We start from the raw sequence: 19095 nt of genomic DNA on the forward strand, positions 1-19095 counted from the left end.
GGACGGCCCAATGCATTGGGACCCTGCACCCGCGTGGGAGACCCGGAAGAGTTCCTGGTTCCCGGCATCGGATCGGCACACACCGGCCCGTTGTGGCTCACTTGGGGAGTGAATCATCGGATGGAAGATCTTCCTCTCTGTCTCTCCTCCTCTGTGTATATCTGGCTGTAATAAAAAATGAATAAATCTTAAAAAAAAAAAAAAAGAAGAAGAACACAATGAAAACACGCACATGGAGCGCCTGGCCCCTGAGGTTTTACACAAGATGGAAGCTCCTGTGGTGACAAGGGCCCTATAGGTTCTGGCTCTGGAGTCAGCCCAGGCTCCGTGTTAATCATCACAATCTCAGGGCCACCTGCAAACTCTGCCTTTGGGAGGGACCCACAGACCAAGTCAAGGGGCCAAGCAATCCTGCTCAATTTGGTGTCGGGATAAGGGGCAGGCAGAAGAAGTGGGAGATAAGAAGAGCAGAAGCAAAAGGATAGATGGAAAGAAAGACAGGGAGGAGGAAGATGGGAGGTTTCCATCCAGAGGCAGGCACGACCCCGAGGGAGGCTTACATGGAAAATACTTGCGCCACTTCTCCAGCAGGAAGTCGTCCACTGTCTGAGCCACTGAGGAGGACAGCCGGGGGCCCAGCCCCGGGTCCCAGGCCCACTGGGTGGACACAGGTGGGACAGGAGATGAGGCCGAGAGTGGAGTCAGGGAGCGGTAGGCAGGGGTGGGGATACCCTTAGAGGGGCGGGGTGGAAATGGGGCCTGTGTGGACGTGAAGAGTGGTTGCAGCGGCAGCAGCGGAGGCGGCGTGTTGAGGCTGCCCAGCATGCTGAGGACGCCGTTGAGCTCGCTGCTGATCCGCTGCAAGGAGCTGCTCAAGTGATGGATCTTGGTGGGGAAGAAGAGACTCGGGGTCGGCGTGCCTGAAAGGAGAGAGGCAGTTGACAACAGGCAGGGACTCAGTTCAGGGTCCAGAACCTTCCAACCGAGCTGGTGCTGTGGCTCCTTAGGAGGGGCCTGCAGCAGAGGGAGCTCACAGAGGACAGGGTTCCTCCCTCTCCACAGATGCAATGGTGCCCACCCCCTTGCTCCATGCCCCGCTGCCCTGCAGCCACTACACTCACCACCAAGCAGGGAGCAAGATTCGCAACTTTCACTGCTCATTTCATCTTCCTCCTCCTCACTGAGGTCAAAGGTCACTGCCTTCTTTTTGGGGGCTCCTCTCAGAGTGTCTTCATCGGAGACCTGAAGGGCAGGAGAGGCAGTTTATTAATGTCGCTTCCTGCGGATCTGCTACCTAACTGACGTGGGGATGGGAGACTTGGTGATGACACTCCTCCGGATCTCGAAGACCCAGCAGACACCTAACACAGGCTAAGAGGAACCCAATTGCCTGAGGTGGATGCTACAGAGGCCCTAGGACTGAACACACCAGACACACACACCCCGCCACCAGTCGACTTGCCCTGCAGTGTCTCTGACATTTGAGCTCCCCTGCTGCCATACCTAAGCCCCAGCAAAGGTGGGGACCCCTGCCATGAACATCCAACCCCGACAGCTGCCCACACCTCACCTTAGGCACCCTGGCAGGGTAAAGGGCAGGTATGAGTTGTCCTGCTCTAGAACCTTCACCAAGAGGCTCCAGGCGTACTCAGATTAAGCATCCAAACCCAAAGAGGTGCTCAGCAAGCTCAGAGGTGACACCTGAAGCCCATCGCCTCGTCCTGGGCTCTTAAGGTCCAGCTGCCCCAGAAATAAGAATGGCAGCGGGAGGGCTGGGTGACCACAGCATTTCACCTCTTCTCGGAGAGAGGATTCCAGCTCGTTCAGCTTTTCCTCCTTCTTCTTCAGCAGGTCATGGCCTTTGCGCATGGCTGATTTCATCTCATCCAGGTGCCGGGTCTCCTGGTAGCCACAGAGGAAGGGCAGGAGCAGTGACCAACCGCACAGACAGTAAATTCTTAGCTGGGCCACTGGCTGGCTCGGTGATCATGAATGAGTGCCTAGAAATTCTACTTTGCATATTTGCATAGGGGCATGAGAATTCAAGAGAATATGACACAAGTGTATTCTCATACTATATCTAAAAAATTCTCAAAAGGTTATTGCTGACCAAATGGCTACTATAATCACTTCTCTAATCGTCACTGCTATTATCATCATCACCACCACCACCACCGCCATTGCTGATGTAGACTAAGCTGAACAATGACACAGGCTGGGGGTGATATATACAGACTGCAAGGAAGATTGCCCCTCTGCTTATGCCACTCTCCTGCCCTCTGCTGCCCCCAAGCCAAGGTCAGTGCCACAGGGGCCTGTGACCCCTCCCCAGTTCCAGCTAGTGTCAGACTGCTAAGGGCCTGAGCTATAATCCAAGAGAGCCCACCTGCAGGGACTCCCAACCAAGCCAAGCTGGGTGATCCCGACACTGATAATGAACTTCTGCCTTTCTGCTGCAAATTAAACCATCAGAGAAGCAAAAGAGAGGCACAACTCAGACTGAGGCTAGGCGTGCTCAGAAGATCTCATCCACGTCCTCAGTGCCATGAAAGGGAAAAGCAAAATCCTGGATTTCACCTGCTCTTATACCTTAATTGTACCCCTGACCTAGAAGACCAGAATAAGGATACAGGTTGAACAGAAACTGTTGGGAGCAAAAGTGTTCCAAATTTTAGAAACTTTGCACAGATTTCACCAGACATCAAAGTGTTCTGGATCTTAAATTTGGGGTTTGGGACACTCAGCCCATGCTGCCTGGCCCAGTATGCACGGTGCTCGAGAGGATGAAGGGACTGACTCTTACAGGTGGCATACATGGCACATCATCCTGTAATGTGATGTCCTGCTGGCTTCCTGGGAATCCCCCAACCCCCGACCTCACACAAGGCTGGCAGGTGTTCCCTCCTGCCTCTCCTGGGGCTCACTGACCTCCTCCAGGTTCTTGCGCACGTCTTCCAGGGCCTTGGTGCCTGGCGGGTCTTTGGTGGCCTCCTGAGCACTGGCCAGCTCCTGATGCCAGTGCTGCCGGGCAGCCTTCAGGGCCGTCTGCCGCCTCTGCATGGAGCGCTTCTGCCGTACCAGGAACTCCTTGGCACTGCGTATGGCTATCCCCTCAGTGGAGAGATAGTGCCGGATGCTGCAGGCAGTGGGACCGAGCCAGGCCAGCAAATCGGACAAAGAAACAGAGGGCATTTAAGAACTCTATTGTGGGTACATGGCCATTTTCCCAGCAGAGGCCCACCTGAGCAGACAGGGGCTGCTATTCTGGGCTGGGCTGGGATGCAGGGTGCCACCCGTAAATGCCTATAGTAAGAAGCACCTGGAACTAAACATCCCCCCCCACCCCCACGACTCTGAAGGGGACAGTGCCTAGGTCTCCCAATACATGGTCTGCACACTCCCAGAAGCCTAGTCCTCAACCAGAGGTCAGTAGGTGCCAACACGCAGTATCAAAGGTCACAGTGGGCAGTGCTTGGTCCGGCCAGCCAAGACTTCAATCCCTGGGCCTCCCCTTGGAAGTCACTGTCACCTCATTTTTGTTCACTCCAGCTTTGTGACAGGCTGGCTCACTGTCACTCCAGTGCAGGCCCCCTCAACCCTACCACATAAGAGGGGCTTCTGGGACTCACCTGTCCAAGGATGCCGTGCTCGCCTCCTTGCTCTGGGAAAAGGACGAGGGAGCCTCTTTGGCCAGGTTCTAAGGACACAGGGTGGAAGAGACACGCTGAGGGCAGTGAAAACAGATGCCCTGAAGGACCAGAAGACCCTGAAAGCCCTTCCGGGGCCTAGGTAAGAAAACAGGGCCACTAGCTGCCAGGCACCGCTCACCAGCACCAGCGGGCTGGTGGAGAAGTGGGAGTCTGGGAATGCAAAGAACTGGAGACCAAGGTGCAGACAGGGCAGAACCAGGCCTCCCTCCTGATGACCCATGCCAGTCCTGAGCCCCAGCTCACTGTCCCAAGGGATTTCCTCAGGTCTTCAATGTGGAGACTGGGCTCAAAATGTGGAGAAGCATGTTGACTCTCCTCAGCTGCCAGCTCCTGCAACACATCTTGCTTCCTCTGAACTTCAGCCTCCAGGTTGCTGTGAGGGAACAGGGGAGTGGAGACAGAGGGTGAGACTGGGCCATGCTGTGGTGGAGGGAGGTGGGTGAGAGGTCCCGGGCCCCCACCCCACCTGACATGTCTCTGCAGTCTCTGACTCTGAGCCTGGAGCAGACCCACTTGGGACTCCAACTCTAACTTGCGAGCCTGGAGCTCGTCGAGAACCCTTCGGAGCTGCCGGCTCGACTCCATGAGGTGCGTGTGCTCCTTCTTCACCTCCTCCAGGTGCCGATGGGTGACTGTGGCTTCCTGGGAAAGTGGGAGGGCGGGGGGACAAAAGGGAAGACGGAAGCACCAGAAGATGTCAGGGAACAGCCTGCTTTAAGAGGGTTAGGGAGGCTGGGAGTGACTGGGCAGGGGACAGTAGGATCAGCACACCCTGAGTTGGAGTCCTCAGAGCAGTGCAATTTGTGGACTCTTAGCCAATGTAGTTTAGCATTGCCCTGCCCTAGACAGAGATGAGGTATAGGGAGGAGAGCGAGGGAAGAGAACAGAAGAGAATGGGGAGGAAGCAGAGGCAGCAGGACAAGAGGGAGACAAACCTCTCTCTCCAGAGCCACCTGCCTCTGCATGTCAAGCAACTGCTGCTTCTCCTTCCGGGCAGTCTTCTCCTGGTGGGAGTCCAGAGATGGGGCCTTGGGCCAAGTGCAGTCCCCAGTGTGAGAGGCAGGGACCCGCCTGTGCCTGGAGGAACAGCCCTGAAGGTCCCAGACGCCTGCAAATGCTGTTGTCCACCCTGGCTCCCTCACCTGCATGTCCAGCTGAGCCAGTTTGGCCTTGACATCCTTAGTTCTCATTTCAAGTTCCACCTCTGACTCATGGAATTTCCTTTCCTGTCCACACACACATGTGGAAAGAAAAACTAAGAGTAAAAAGCACGCAAGACATCGGTGAGGGGACCCAGGATGGGGACTTTCAGAATATTCTGCATCATACCATGACCAACTAGCTAGGCCCAAGCTTCCTCCCAGCATGCTCCTGTCCCTCTCCCCATGACACACACAAACACACCTGGGAAGGCACTAAACCTTCCTTACATGCAGCAGGAGCAAGGACAGGCAAAGGCGTCAATCCAAGGCCTGATGTGGCTCACCTGTACTTCTAGCCCAGGCCCATTTCCTAGCCCAACGACCAGAGGAACAAAGATGACCCAGCTTGGAGCTAGCCAGAGAGTGGCCCCACTCCTAAAGCTGTCATGCTCCAGCATGCCATGGCCACACGGCTCTCCTGCTCTGCACGGGGAGGCGGCAGTGGGCTCAGCCAGCCGTGCTCCAGCCCCTCACCTGCTCCCACTGTTCTGCACAGGGAGACAGCAGTGGGCTCAGCCGGCCCTGCTCCAGCCCCTCACCTGCTCCCGCTGCCGGCGCCGCAAGTCCTCACGCTGCTTGTCCTGCTCCTGCCTCATGGTCTCCAGCTCTCGCTCGTGGGCCCTTCGCAGGCGCTCCAGCTCACCTGTCAGGTGCGCCAGCAGCTCGGCCCGCTGCTTCCTCTCCTGAGGGGAGAAAGGACCGCCATTAGAAAATGGCAATGGTCCCACATACCCCAAGAGTCATATCCCCCACCTACACAGCCTTGGCTCTGTAAGATGAAGCCCACCATCAGCTCCCTAAGGCCAGCTCATAAAGGAGAGTGAGCAGTGAGGACAGCATGCTGTCATTACCCAGAACCTCATCCGCTCTGCGGCTCAAGTCTCCAAGAATGTAGGAAAAACCTGGGATACAGGTTCCTTCATGAGGCCAGGAGCCTAAAATCCATCCCAGAGGCCTGGATCTGGGCACAAGTTGGCTACCCCACGCACTCAGCTTGGGATCTACTCAAAGTTACTGAGACTCCTCTGTAAGGCCAAGTGGTGGGGATGGGCAATCTAAAAATGGTCACTGTCCCCAGGTAGTCTGTTTCTAGATGACTTGGCAGCACGCCGTCAGAGTGAGACAGGAGGTCTTGAGCTCAGTCAGTTGGAACTGGAAGCCTAGCTCCCCACTTAGGAGCTGGGAGAGTTTTCAGAATCGTTCATGAACTTCTCTGAGTATTAGTGACAAGACGAGAGCACCTGTTTCCTAAGGCAGGCGTGAGGACTTAGTGGGTTTTACCCAGAAAGAGTAGAGAACAGTGCCTGGTGCACAGTAACAGTCGGGTCACTCCAATCATCTTCCCAAAGCAAGAGGCACAAAACAACTTCATCATCGCAGGGTGTCACGGAAGAAAACCTTCCCTGATCCTCGACCAGTCTGTCCCTTTCCCCAGGCTGCACACACATGTGGACCCACACAGGGGGACACAGCCATGCTACCTCAATTTCATACTGCTCTCTGGCTTCAGTCACCACTCGCTGGTGCTCATCCTTCATCTTGTCCATCTTCCTCTCATGCTCCCTTTCCACCTCCTGGCGCTTCTCCCGCAGAAGGCTGCTGAGCTGCAGGGCAGACAGAGAGAGGTACAGCAGGCAGGAGGTGAGGTAGACCAGCACTCTGGGTGCCAGGCACCTCCCATGGCCTCCTGACATATACACAGCACACAGGAGGGTAATGAGCCCGGGTGGCTCGGCAGAGCCACAAGGGCCCGGGCCGGGCGGAGCAGCACTCACCTCTTGTTCATACTCCATCACCTGGTGGAGCTTCTGGTAGGCTCGCTGCTCTGCCTTCCCCAGGCTCTCACGCAGCTCGCTCTCCTCTCTCTGCTGGGCTTCCTCCATCTTCTTCTGCAGGCTGGACAGCACCTGAGGCACCCCCGAATACGCAGGCAGCTGTGACCCTCTGAGACAGCTAAGCTCACATAGGAGCTCATTTCTGTGGGGTCTGGGGGCCTGGAGAGATAGGGGGTCTCGCTCCCAATGGCCAGACGTGGGATTAAGCTCCCCTGCTGACCCGTGATGAAGGGGATCATAGAGGCTCAAACTCAGGGCCCAGAGTGCCCAGGCCCTACCACTGTGGGCCAAGGCCAGCAGCACCTCACCTCCCGGTGCTTGGTCTCCAACGAGGAACAGAGCTGTTCCAGCTCGGTGCTGTGCTCTTGCTCCAGCCTTGCCAGTGCCTGAGGTGGGAGAGGGGCCTGAGAGGGTCTCTAGGCTAAGCCACAGGTATCCAGATGACACTCACAGCTTCAAAGGGGGACCAAGCCTGAGGGCGGGGGAGGCTAGCACATCCTCTCTGAGCACTTGTAGCACAGTGGCATTCCCCATGTTCAGGCTGTTTTTCTGTGCCTGATGGCTAAAGCCCCACCCATCAAAGGTCAAACAGCCTACAAGCCTGTTCACTTTGGGCACATTCTGACTACAGGGAGAGAGGGTGAGAGGAACAAGGGAGAAACACGCTTTCATATCACAGCTTCTCATTCTAAGGCAGGAGAGAAAAGGGGGGCAGAGGAAGTCACACAGATGCCCCATAGGCAGGTTTCTCTGGTCTCAGACTTCTGACGGCCTCCTGCCATTGACAACACTCTACTGCCCCAGCCATGGGCACATGGGTGGGGACGAACAGGGTGCTCTAGACATCTGTTGTGCCCTCTGCAATGCTGCAGTCAGGGTCAGTCTCCCATGCCTGGGTATGTGTCATAGCCATGCTCTACCTGATCGCCCACCACACCCACCCACCACAGTTTTGTCCCTCATTTTCCTCCAGACTCAGTCCCTTTAGAGGGAGGCATGTCCGAAAGGAGACCCCAGCCAACTTGCTCACGTCTCTCCGCTCCACTTCCAGCTGCTCCCTTAGCTGCTGCAGAGCCTGCTCCATCCCGGCTCTCAGGGCGGCCTGCTCACTCTTTTCCCGAACCTCCAGCTCCTCTCGGAGCAGCTCCAGCTGCCGCCTGCTTTTCTCTTCCAAGCTGGCCCTCTCGGCTTCTTGCAGAGACTCCAACTCCTCTCTCAGCCTCTGCAGGGAAGCCTGTTGTGTGGCCCTGGGGAGACACAGTGGCCTGGGCCTGGGCCTGGGCCTGGGCCTTAAAGAGGCCAGCTCCACGGGGCGGATAGCTCAGCGTGTGTACTCACCTCATCTGGCCCTCATCTGCTTCTGTGCTGGACTGGAGCTGCGCTCGGAGCCGAGACAGCCTCTGGCTCTCCTCTTCCCTTATCTGGGCCTCCTCCTTGTCAGTGGCTTTCTGCAGCTGCTCTTTTAGAGAACTGGAAGGCAAGGCAAGCTTGCTGTAGGGAACACAGGGTAGCCCCAGAAAACTGCCCTACAACACATCCCAGGGAAACAAGGAGGCCGTGAACTCCAGCTGTCCTTGGCTGCAGCGGGGCATCTTGGCAAGGGCTGCCTGGAGGTTCACTCCCCCCAGCGTGCACTCCAAGAACACAGCCTGGCTCTGGCTGCACACGCTTTCCCTCCCCGGCCTGTCACCTGAGCTTCGGGCACAGCTGCTGAGCCACTGTCTCTGAACACTGTCACACTCTTGCCTGTCTCTGGGCCTTTGTTCTTGCTGGCTGCTCTGCCTAGCATGCAGCTTTTCCATCTCTATCTGGCAAGCTCATACTCTTTGCTCAGTAACTAAGCCCTCTCCTTTCCGGAGAGTCTTCCTAACTGCCTTCCAGTTCATGGGTTCACGTTCCTGTCTCCGACACACTTTATGGATTGACCTCTCTTATCCAGCCCTTCTGTAGCACACAACAAATTGCACCTTATTTGTACTTATGTTTTCCTTCCAAGTCTGGAAACTTCTCTAGGAAAACAATCTTGTTTTAAACTTTGTTATACCCCCAGGCACTGGACAGAGTAAGTGCCTAACAAATGGATGTTGAATTTGAACAGCATCAACCAGGCTCAAACTCTAAACCTTGGTTACCCCTGAACATCATCTTATTTACAGACCAACGATGATGCCCATGTCATCCCGAGCACACGATGACTCTGCCTAACACACACCACATCCTTTCTAGGTAACTCCTCAGCCCACACAAGCAGATGTATGCTGTGCACTGGGTGGAAGTCCAAGTGCAAACAAAACCCGATCCAGAAGACATTTCCTTCAAAAGCTTCTGTAGCAAGCTCCAAAGCCCAAAAAGAATTAGGATTGTTTTCAAGTCATATAGAACTCTACTCTCTTCTGATACGAGAGAAAATTTGAGTCAAGCAAAAACCTTCATAGATTCCGCCTAGAAACCCTCTATTCATCCTATGGCGACACAGAGCTGGAAAGCACTGTAGAGGTTAAGTTCAATTTCTTTATTCTGCTACTTAATAAACTAAAGGCTGGCCAGCCTGTCCTCCTGCATATCTTCATTCAAGAAATATTTGCTACACAAACAGCTGTGGCTTCCAGAAACTTCTTCTGCATAGAAGCTACCCAGCAGGAAGGAAGAGGTTCCACCTCTGAAAAAAGGCTTGAACATAAGCAGAAACAGGGCTCTCACACGGGGCTGTTTTGAAGCCAGCAAGGCAGTACCCACAGAGAAATCTCTTGGTCCAGACTGGCTGAAATGGCTGCTCTTAACTGAAAGTTAAACAAGGGCTACTGTGAACAGAGCAACTCGTTTCCCAGACCTGTGCCATGCTGGCCTTTCCCACAAATCAGGAGGACTTTAGGAAGGTTCTTCTGGCCTCAGCGGCTGAGGGGTGTGGGTAACAGAGACTACACAGTCACCCAGGCCCAGGGTAGCCAGGTGGAGGAGACCAACCAGGCCAGCTGCAAGTCAAGCCATCTCCAGTGCACTGCGTCACACCTGCTGGAGAAGGCCCCACCCTAATTTTCAGCTGGCTCCAGGACGATGCTGCGGCAAGGCCTGTTCTTTGGGATGCTCCCTGGCAGAGGACCCAGGAGGGCACAAAAGAAACCCAGACCCCAGATTCGTGGATCCTGTGCTGGGCTAATGAGAGAGACTGCCCCTGCAGCCATGCACCAGCTCCTAGGGCTCCAGTTGTGGCTTCCTGCTTCATTTTCTCTAAATTAACCGCAGATGTCTGCTTACATACATTTTGCTATGTGTGTTCTAAAGAGCAATCCTCCACCACTCTTAAATGTTCTGCTGAAAGGATAGCAGATAACCACAAATTTCAGTACCCCTGTTTTGCTACTGGCAGATCCCAGATGGTCCTCTGACAGCCAAAGAGGCCAGTTGAAGGACTGTAGTTCCCAGCTCCCTTTGCAACTAGGTCTAACCAATGAGATCGAAGCCAAAGTTACTGGGTCAGTTCTCCTGGCTGCTCAGTCCCTGCGAGGTCCCCAGGGAGCAAGCATTAGGGGAAGGGCAGAACCTGAGAGATTTCTCTTTCTGTTGGTGGAGCTGGAGGATCTCTTCTTCCTCCTCTCGCCACAGCCTCTCCTGCAGTTGTTGCATTTTCTCTCGCTTCAATTTCAGCAGCCACCTCTGGTCTTGTTCCATTTCCTGGGCCACCGTCTCTTCCATGACCTTTAGGGTAGCCTCTGAGAGCTGTTGTACAGCTGCAGGCTCCCCAGATGGCCTGCCAGAATCGGAATGGCATATCATTACCATCTTGGTGTCCGCCCACCTTGGGGCATCAAGATTCACACAGGGAAGGAGGGCCCATAATCAGGAGTCACCTACCCAGGTGCCTCTCAAAGACAGTCAATTTATGTTCCAAAGGGCATGCCCCTCTGTGGCTGGTTAAGGCCCCAACAGCTAGGGAGAAGGGCAGCTCGAAGACCTGGGAGGTCACGGTCTGAGGCCAAACCCTAAAGCCCTGGTTCAATGGGCAGCTGCAGGAAGAAAGTGAAGTCATGGTCCTACTGGATTCTTCCCCAGAGTCACTCACTTCCCATTAGCACTCTCCCTGCTATGTAAGGGTCATGTCAATCCCCAGAGAACAGTGTTGGCTTCCCCAATGTGGAGTGCTTATGAACGTGTGAGAGAATCGGCAGGATGTCTCCTGGCCCTGAGACCTGCAATAGTCCAGAGAGGTTCAGGAATGGGCAGGGGTCAACCTGCCGAACATGTAACAAGCAGATCCCAAGACCACCATGTTCCAAGTTTCCTGGGGCAGCACGGTTCCCTGAGGCTCTGTTGGCTTTGGCAGGAACATGTGGAATGGATGAGAATTGGATATGGGGCAGGGGCGAGGGGAGCGTCCTCTCTGCTGAGGACTCAGAACTCCCCTGGGCCTCCAGCCCTTGTACTGCAGTAGACAGAAGGTAAGGAGTAGGGGCAGAACAAAGGCTTAGGAACTCCCCCTGCAGGCTCTGGAGCCTAGAGAGAGAGGGAGGGAGACAGAAGAGGCTACTGACATCATCCCAGTGATACCTTTCCAGAAATCAGAACTTGGACCAGAAGCAGTCAGGAGTCATGGCTGCTATTCTTGCCTGATCCTAGCACCATTTCTTCCCTCCCTCCAAATCCTGGCCTCCTCTAAGTCCCCTGACGCAGCCGCCACTGGTGCAGAGCTAGGAGACGTGGCTGCTATCTCCTTGGAGAATCCTGCCCTCGGAAAGAGCTTCCCCCCACCGCAGCTCTCCGCCTCATCAACCCTCCAACTCATTTCCAACCTTGGCTGAAAACATCTCTTTTTTTTTCCCTGAGATGGTGTCTTTTAATGTCTCACTCCCCTGCGGGCTGTGCAGCTATGTGGAGCCCTCGGGACAGATGCTGTGGAAAGATGGCTGTGGGACCACGTGGTGGCATGTGCCCCAGCAGCATACACCAGCAAGCCTGCCTGCATGCCTGGCAGGCAGGCAGATGAACAGGGCCATTTTCCAGTAGGCTTCTTCTCCCTGGTCTTACAGATCTAGTATCCCAAACTCCTAGCTTGGGTCCATGGCAGTAAAACCATGCCCAGGAGACCTGGGTGACAGCCTGGGAAGTGCAAGAGCCCAAGGGCAGGTCTGATTTCTGGGCTGAGCTCTCAGGTTATGAGCCTCAGTCCGATGCAAAGGCAGGCTCTGAAACAGCATGGTCACTCCAGGTGGGCCTCCCTGTAGCTTGGAGATGTGCAGAGGAAAGCAGCGAGGGGAGAGATGGGGGACAGAGGGCAGGAGCATCCCGTAAGGGTTTTTACCACCAGCATAGCTGGGAACAGGACTGAAGCCATCTTGTGTCAACTCCTGTTCCACACAGCAGTTTGGATTCGTTTAGCCTCTCTCTGCAAACCCTCAAAACAGATGCTGGGATGGCAAAGGGGAGGGTGCTCCTGGCTCCCAGGTCCCTCTTCTGGTCACAAGGCACACTCACACACACCAGTATGTGCTGCCACTGGGCCCACCCAACCCCTGCCCTCTGTCTCAGACCTCCTGATTCAGCTGACTGGCACAGGACCCCTCTCACAAGAGCCCAAAAGCCAACCTATGCCTAATACAGCTCTAAAGATGGGCAACAAGGAAGTTAGGAGGCCTAAGACTCGGGAAGAAAACAGGGCATTTGTTAGAGCGTGGGGTGACCTGAAACTGCCTGGGCAAAGAAAGTGTCAGAGACCCCAGCAGAGGCTGGGGGTCTTGAGCCATAGCTAAGGCATCCCTCCCCAGCACCCAGGGGTAAACGGCATGCAGGCAGTGTAAACACAGTACAAGGCAGAGACAGACACACGAAGCTGGCCCTTACACCTCTGGCGAGATTGGCCGGATGGAGCTGACCACCACCTTGTCCTCAAGTTCCTTGGCCTCTTCCTGGCTAGGGCTCAGCTCCTTGGCCTGGGAGCATTGCTCTGTGCCTTTCTCATGGGCAGCAGGTGAGCTGTGGGCCTGATCCCTTGAATACAATACAGAAGCAACCGTGTTAAAGTGAGGAGGAAGGCCAGAGGCTCCAGACACCCTAGGCAAGCTCAAATGGCTGTGATGGGGACAAGGACATCTTCCCTGTCTGGAGGCACCAACCTCCCCTCTGCTCACTGACTGCATGAAGCCCAGAGCCTCCTGCCCATGTGGAGAGCAGGGTGGTTATGGTACCCAAGGGGCAGTTCTGCACACAGCAGGTGTTCATTGGTTGCTGCTGACTGAACATCCCTGCTTCTCAGCTACCCTGGCAACTCATTCTGACCAGATGAGTTCTAAGACCTGCGGCTTCCTGCCAGGGAGGGGCACAGGGGACCTGCAAGCAGATACTGGGCTCCAGAGCAGGCTGGACCATGAAGGTCTTCTTAGCTCTCTTGCCCTCCCTCCCTCCCCTGTGGGCCCAACACAGCAGGGCTCCAGCAAGGCTACCGGGTGACCCAAGGAGGAATGAATCCTAAAAGTGAAAGCCTGGGACAAATGGCTCTCCTGACAGGACTAGGGCAGCCAGGGTGACAGACTCTGCCTGAGGCGGCTGGGAGAGAAGAGAACCTCCTTGTGCAGGAGTCCTTGGTGCTCCTCTGGTCAGACGGGGCACCCCAGATTCATTTCTGGACTAGGGATTAGGAAGCACATTTGCTCATACACAGCAGTGAGCAGGGCTCTGGTTCAGGTAATAACCAGCCCCGGTTCTTACCTCCCTCCTCAGCTCTGCCCTCCCTACCAGCACAATGCCAACCACACCCCACTTAGGGCGTTTCCCTCCTCCCTTACCTCCTGAGGGCCAACAGTGGCACAGGTTCAGATATGGACTCCTCCCCTGGTTCCACTGCCTCGGGCCCTTTGGGGGCCTTCAGAGGCCCTTCTTCAGTGTCCCAGCTGTGAAGTGGACTCTGGAGCCGTGCCCTGGTCAGCAGTGGAGGAGATAATCTGGGTAGGCCAACGAGAGGGGCATTCAGAGGGCAGCAGGAGAACCTGGGAATGCAGTGAGCCTACCAAGGTCAACGCCTTCTCCCAGACTTGACCCCAGCCCCTGCTACAGAGAATGCTGGATACACCGCAGGGAGGGGCTCCCTCCAGAACTCTGCTTTCGCTCAGCCTGCAGTCAGTCACTGCATGTGCTCAGTCCAGGAGCAAGAGCTGGACACACAAATGCATCCCCTGGCCCAAGCTCACCATCATCAGACAACTAGAACCCAAGAGGATGGAGAAATGAGTAGAAATGGGAAGAAAAAGAGATGCAAGACTCAAGTGGTCAGATGACAGGGAATACATGAAGATGTGGCTTTAAGGAAGTAAGAATACTGATGACTTTCTAAGGTCCAAAAAGTGGAACATAGTTTCCCTCCAGCTGCAGGATGGTGGCCTTATGATGGACTCTAACCAAATGAGCTGATAGCCTCGCTCAATCTCTCTCTCTCACACACACACACACACATACACACAGCACAGCCACGCCTGATGTAGCAATGTCCTGGCTCAGAGCTCTGAGCTGCACAGCTAACCACAGGTGTGACTATCCCCAACTTCTAGCAGGCTGCTTCAGCCCCACCTATGACCAGATACACACAGCTTCATCACTGTACTCCAGTGAGGTAATTATCACCCCAGTCCAGAGAGAAAGACAGAGCCCTGACCCACCCCATCCCCAAAAAGCCCCACCAAATACTCTAAGCAGTCCTTCACATGGCCTGTCCTGGCACACATGAGAAGTTAATTCATACAGACACACACACACTAGTTCTTTCCAAAGTTCCCCAGCCAGCTCACCAAGGGCCTTCAGACAAGAATACTCCGGGCCTTCCAACCACCAAAACTCAGATGTCTGTTCAAGTCCACAGCATCTGGAAGGCATTCCCTGCCCCAGGCCCCGGAGGGCAGCCTCCCTACCACTATACCTCTCTGAGCCGTTGGACTGCTTGCTCTGCAACTCCTCTTGGTTGGACTGGCTGTCATCCTGGTGCTCTCTTCCTAACCTCTGGACCTGGAGATTAGAAGCAGCAGAAAGCACATGGTGGTGGAGGCTGCATTTGGGTGCAGTCCCCTCCCCAACTCCTGTCGAGTACCACACTTAACAAAAAGCTCTGAGAGATGGCTTGAGAGGACACAGACCACGAGACACAGACCAGAAGCGCTAGGGGCTGCCCAATGAAGTTTCCTGTAAATTGCTGGCCAAACCACCAGCACCACCTCCACCACCGTGTTCACAATTAGAAGGTGAGGCAGATGAGCACAGCTGCTGCACACAAAGCTAGAAGCCAGAGGCAGAAGGCGAACATGCAAGAAAAAGGAAAATACTGCCTCCTGCTGGAAGCCAGAGCTATCTACAGAAATCCCAGATCCACAGAGGCCTGCATCCATGGTGCCAGTGACATAGGGATCAGCTAGAGCTAAGTGGGTAAAACCCAGGACATCAGGCAAGCATGTTCAAAACAAAAGATTCTGAAGAGGCACAGTCCAGGTGGAACAAGAGAGCAATCGCGAGAAGAGGAGGAGACCATCAGGTCCCCACAGCGGGGCAGATGGTGCTCCCATGGTTCCATTTCTGGCCCCCTTGCAAGACCCAGGCCAGGAGGCAGACGATACTATCCCCTTCCCACTTCCTTCCCATCCATCCCAAGACAAAAAAAGAAAAAAAAAATGCACACACACAAATCTTAAAGCACAGGTGTCTGGGCAAATTTAGCAAACTGACTGAAAAAAATTATTCTTGATTATTTCAAATGTTTTCTCAAATGTTTTCCACAGGGGCAGGTTAGCACAGTCAGCCTGAGATTAACTATTTGTCCTAGCACTTGCTCCCTGGGAAGTCTGTCTCCTCCACTGGAAAATAGGACAGCAAACAGTCCTCACAGGTGAGCAGGGAGCCGTGGTGAGGATTAAGTTAAAATCTAAGTTAGATCGTGGACCTGATGCAAGCCATCCCACAGTGTTAGCTCCTCTTCCCACATTCCTCTGCCTCCATTCCAGCCTAAGGCAAAAGAAAAAAGAAAAGAAAAAAAAAAAGGCTTTGAGACTGCCAGTTCCCACTCTAGGACCTACACTCCTTCTGTCCTCCGTCCGCCCACACACCAACAGGAGCCCCGTCTGTTCTGGGACACAGAGGTCAATGGAAGAGGGAGGGCACGAGACAGCCCACTCTGTCTCTCCCAGCAGGGTCCCCAGCCATGTGCCTGCCAGTCCCTATATCTCACCATTGGCAGCCTGAGCCCCAGCAGCTGGGGCCAACACTGCCATCTGGATGGGCGACGAAGGGCAGAGCCTGGACTGCACCCCCGGCTCCTCCAAATCACATTAAAAATAGCGGTGCAGCCAGTGAGTAGCTCCTAGTGCCTGCAGCAGAAGGGCTCCCTGCCAGGGCTGCCACTCCTCATCGCATCAGCCCGAGCAGAGCCTGCAGACAGTAAGGCATGCAGCCTTACCTCCGCCTCCACCTCACACCGGTTCACAACTTGTCTTCCCCCGCAAACTCCACAAGCTCATCAAACACCTTCTCCCGCTTTTCAAGGAAAATAACAAATAAAAAATTGCACACACTGGTTGCATTAACAAACTAAATTATAAGAAGAGCAAGAAAGCGAGGGTATTCGTAATAAAAATGTGGGAATTGAGCCCTGAGTCAGGAAGGATTCCTAAATGACATGTCAAGTATCAGGAGGTTAAAGACAGGAGGGCAAACTGTGGGCCCTGTCTTCCTGTGTGCTGCCTTCTCACTCCGTCTTTGCATTTCCCTGCTACATGGAACTAGGCACTGCCAGGGAAAAGGGGAAGCAACCAGACAGAAAGTCCACTGGGTGGTGTTTTACTTATTCCCAAGACTCTGTTGCCAGAGAAGATGATTCAGAGCGCCAGAGAGGGAAGGAAATCAGTGCTCTCTCTTTTTTTTAATTCTTTTGTTTTAATAATCTTTACATTGTTGATTAGGGCACAAAGGGTCAAAGGCTACAGGAAAGTGGGTAAAACCATTGTTTCCACATTAATGTTATTATTTTTTTTTTTCTGTATCTGGGGTAAGGGCAGAGAAAAAGGGAAAAGCCCCACCCAGTCTCCCACCCATCTCCGGACCATGACATGGGGCATGCTCTGAGGGTCCTGCTCATGCAATTTTGATAGTTCAACAGGTCTGAATTGCTGCCAATCTCGCCATTCCAAGCACAATGAAATCTATTCAGGATCCACTGGCCGACATAGTCTATTCATGGTTGGGGTTCTGAGATCAGCAGTTTAGTTGGAAGGATCTCCAAAGAAACTTCATCTGAGGTGATCTCAGACTTGATTCTGTGTGTGCTTGCCAGTACAAGGTCAGGCACCGTCCGTCGTCCCAATCAGCTTATGCATATGCTGGTGGTTGTAATTGCTGGGTCAGTTCTGTTTCCAGCCCTGTCTTCCATGTGAACCAATGGGTGTTGCAGTCCAGCCCGATCCTGCCCACTTCATACTTGGCCCTCATGCTAACCAGTGGGAGCTGCAGCCTAGTTGGGGCAACTCCCCATCACTCCCACCAGGCCTGTCCCCTACCCTGGTTCCCATGCTTGCCACTATGTACCACAGACTTGTTCAGTCTGTCCCACATCCCATTTAGCTCTTGTGCATGTCAATGCGCATTGGAGCCTAGTTTAACCCTACCTGCCCTACTATCTAGCCTACACACATACTGGCAGGTGCTGTTCCGTCTAGCCACGCCTGCCCCAGTCCTGGTTTTCGTGCTCTCCAGCGGGAGTGGTAACCCAAGAGGGGGGGTGCCCTCTATTTCCCTACTAGGCCACTCCTTCTCCTGGATTATGCACTCTCCAGGTGGTTCTGCGGTTTAACTTGACAGAATTAGCCCCCTGTGCCTGCCTCTGCCAGCTGATGCTGCAGCAAAGCCCAACCAACCCTCACCCACTCTAATTTATGCTTACACCAGTCGGAACAGTCAGCCCAGCCTGGCTTTTCCCTGATCTAGCTCACATGAGATCAGTGGTCTTTTGACAGGAAAAATAGCAAGTGTATCCTGTGCTCTGGCCTAAGACTACCCACGACACCCATTTCCCAGTCCTAACTTAACTGCAGGGGCCTGTTTTTGTTTAAGGTCCAGTCCCCAGTGAACTACATCAGGGCGCATTCACACAGCAGAAGACTATGCAGCCAACACCAAGACCCCCAGAGATGGTTCAATGTGAAGGAACCGAGAAGCAGCCACTGATGTGCTCCTGGATTGAAAGAGTATGCTGCCAAGCACTTCTGGTGGCATAATCCCAATTTTTGTAAAGAGGAAAAACAAATAGAAAACAGATTCTTAAAAAAAGGAACACAGAAAAAAATGTAAGAGAAATGTTAGTGGCAACTGCTCCCAGGCCCCACCTGTGGGAGGAGGCCTGCAGGAAATGGGGGACTTCTTCTTGTGCATCACTTGAAACAAAGCCCTGATGATTTCCCTACTTTACTATAAAACCCATCATGTCCATGATTCATCAAGATCATATGCTGATTGTGGTGAGGGTTACAAAAATGTACACATATGGCAAGACTCACCAAACATCACACTTTAATATGTGCTGCTTATCGCCTGTCAATAAAGCTGTATGAGAACTATTTTTCATGAACAAAAACTAGTTTGTTTCTAAGCCTCTGCCTGGATCCTGTCATTAGGGAGACCTGAAGAACACAGCCAAATGGTCCCAAGTCCACAGGAAGGAAAGGGGGTGCTGTACCTATGATCCAGTGTGCCCTACAAGGCTGCTGCTCATTCATTTCCCTGCTTGACTCCTCCAAGCTCCGAACATGGCAGAGAGCTAGGGCTGAGTCCCACTCCAATTCGGTGTCAGTCACCCCAAGGACCTGGTGATGCCACATCCTGGTGGGCTGGTCACAGCCATGCTCAAGGGCCTCCTCTGTCAGGACCAGCTGCTTCAGGGGTGCCTCTTGAGAATCAAATCCTAGTTCAGCCCCACTACCACTTTATGTTGAGGAACATGACCCAAAAAGGCTGCAGGCCTCCTTCCACCCTTACCGACTCTCCAATTCTCCCACTTACCTACTGCCACGACAGCTTCCCAATGCAGACATCTACTCCTTGCTGCCTAACCCCGCCTGCCCTGATTTGTAAATTCATCTCCCTCGAGCACCACACATGGGGTGATCACAACACAGCAGGAATCTGGTGGCTGCGCACTGACCCAGGAAGGCTTGATAAGCCAGAACACTAAAAGGAACGCGCAGGGCTGAAAGGTAACCAGCCAGGCAATTCCACCTGGTCCCCAGCATGCATTTCATCAAGGACTCCAAGGCTAGGCTCGCAGTATCGCAGTAAACCCAGGATGTGTTGCAGTCTACACATTTCTGAACCAAATATTCCCTTAAACCT

General features: G+C 53.9%; 1 protein-coding gene across 8 annotated transcripts in view; it reads right to left on the minus strand.

The window, feature by feature from the left end:
- The window catches only part of CEP164 (centrosomal protein 164), a 71766-nt gene that overhangs the window by 2186 nt on the left and 50485 nt on the right, over positions 1–19095 (minus strand). For 4 of the 8 annotated variants that reach the window (XM_058663856.1, XM_058663854.1, XM_058663850.1 and 1 more), the window contains 19 exons: positions 14648–14733; positions 13524–13724; positions 12583–12729; positions 10289–10495; positions 8086–8217; positions 7778–7994; positions 7056–7133; positions 6688–6819; positions 6394–6516; positions 5452–5595; positions 4853–4936; positions 4646–4714; positions 4177–4352; positions 3954–4083; positions 3630–3697; positions 2929–3136; positions 1795–1902; positions 1122–1242; positions 561–920 (listed from right to left, as the gene is read on the minus strand). In XM_058663856.1, the coding sequence (XP_058519839.1) occupies positions 561–920; positions 1122–1242; positions 1795–1902; positions 2929–3136; positions 3630–3697; positions 3954–4083; positions 4177–4352; positions 4646–4714; positions 4853–4936; positions 5452–5595; positions 6394–6516; positions 6688–6819; positions 7056–7133; positions 7778–7994; positions 8086–8217; positions 10289–10495; positions 12583–12729; positions 13524–13724; positions 14648–14733 (2791 nt within the window). The remainder of the gene's footprint in view (positions 1–560; positions 921–1121; positions 1243–1794; positions 1903–2928; positions 3137–3629; positions 3698–3953; positions 4084–4176; positions 4353–4645; positions 4715–4852; positions 4937–5451; positions 5596–6393; positions 6517–6687; positions 6820–7055; positions 7134–7777; positions 7995–8085; positions 8218–10288; positions 10496–12582; positions 12730–13523; positions 13725–14647; positions 14734–19095) is intronic. The other 4 variants (XM_058663858.1, XM_058663855.1, XM_058663852.1 and 1 more) reach the window with 2 other exon arrangements.

The sequence above is a fragment of the Ochotona princeps genome, chromosome 4 (assembly GCF_030435755.1).
Source record: "Ochotona princeps isolate mOchPri1 chromosome 4, mOchPri1.hap1, whole genome shotgun sequence".
Classification (NCBI taxonomy): domain Eukaryota; kingdom Metazoa; phylum Chordata; class Mammalia; order Lagomorpha; family Ochotonidae; genus Ochotona; species Ochotona princeps.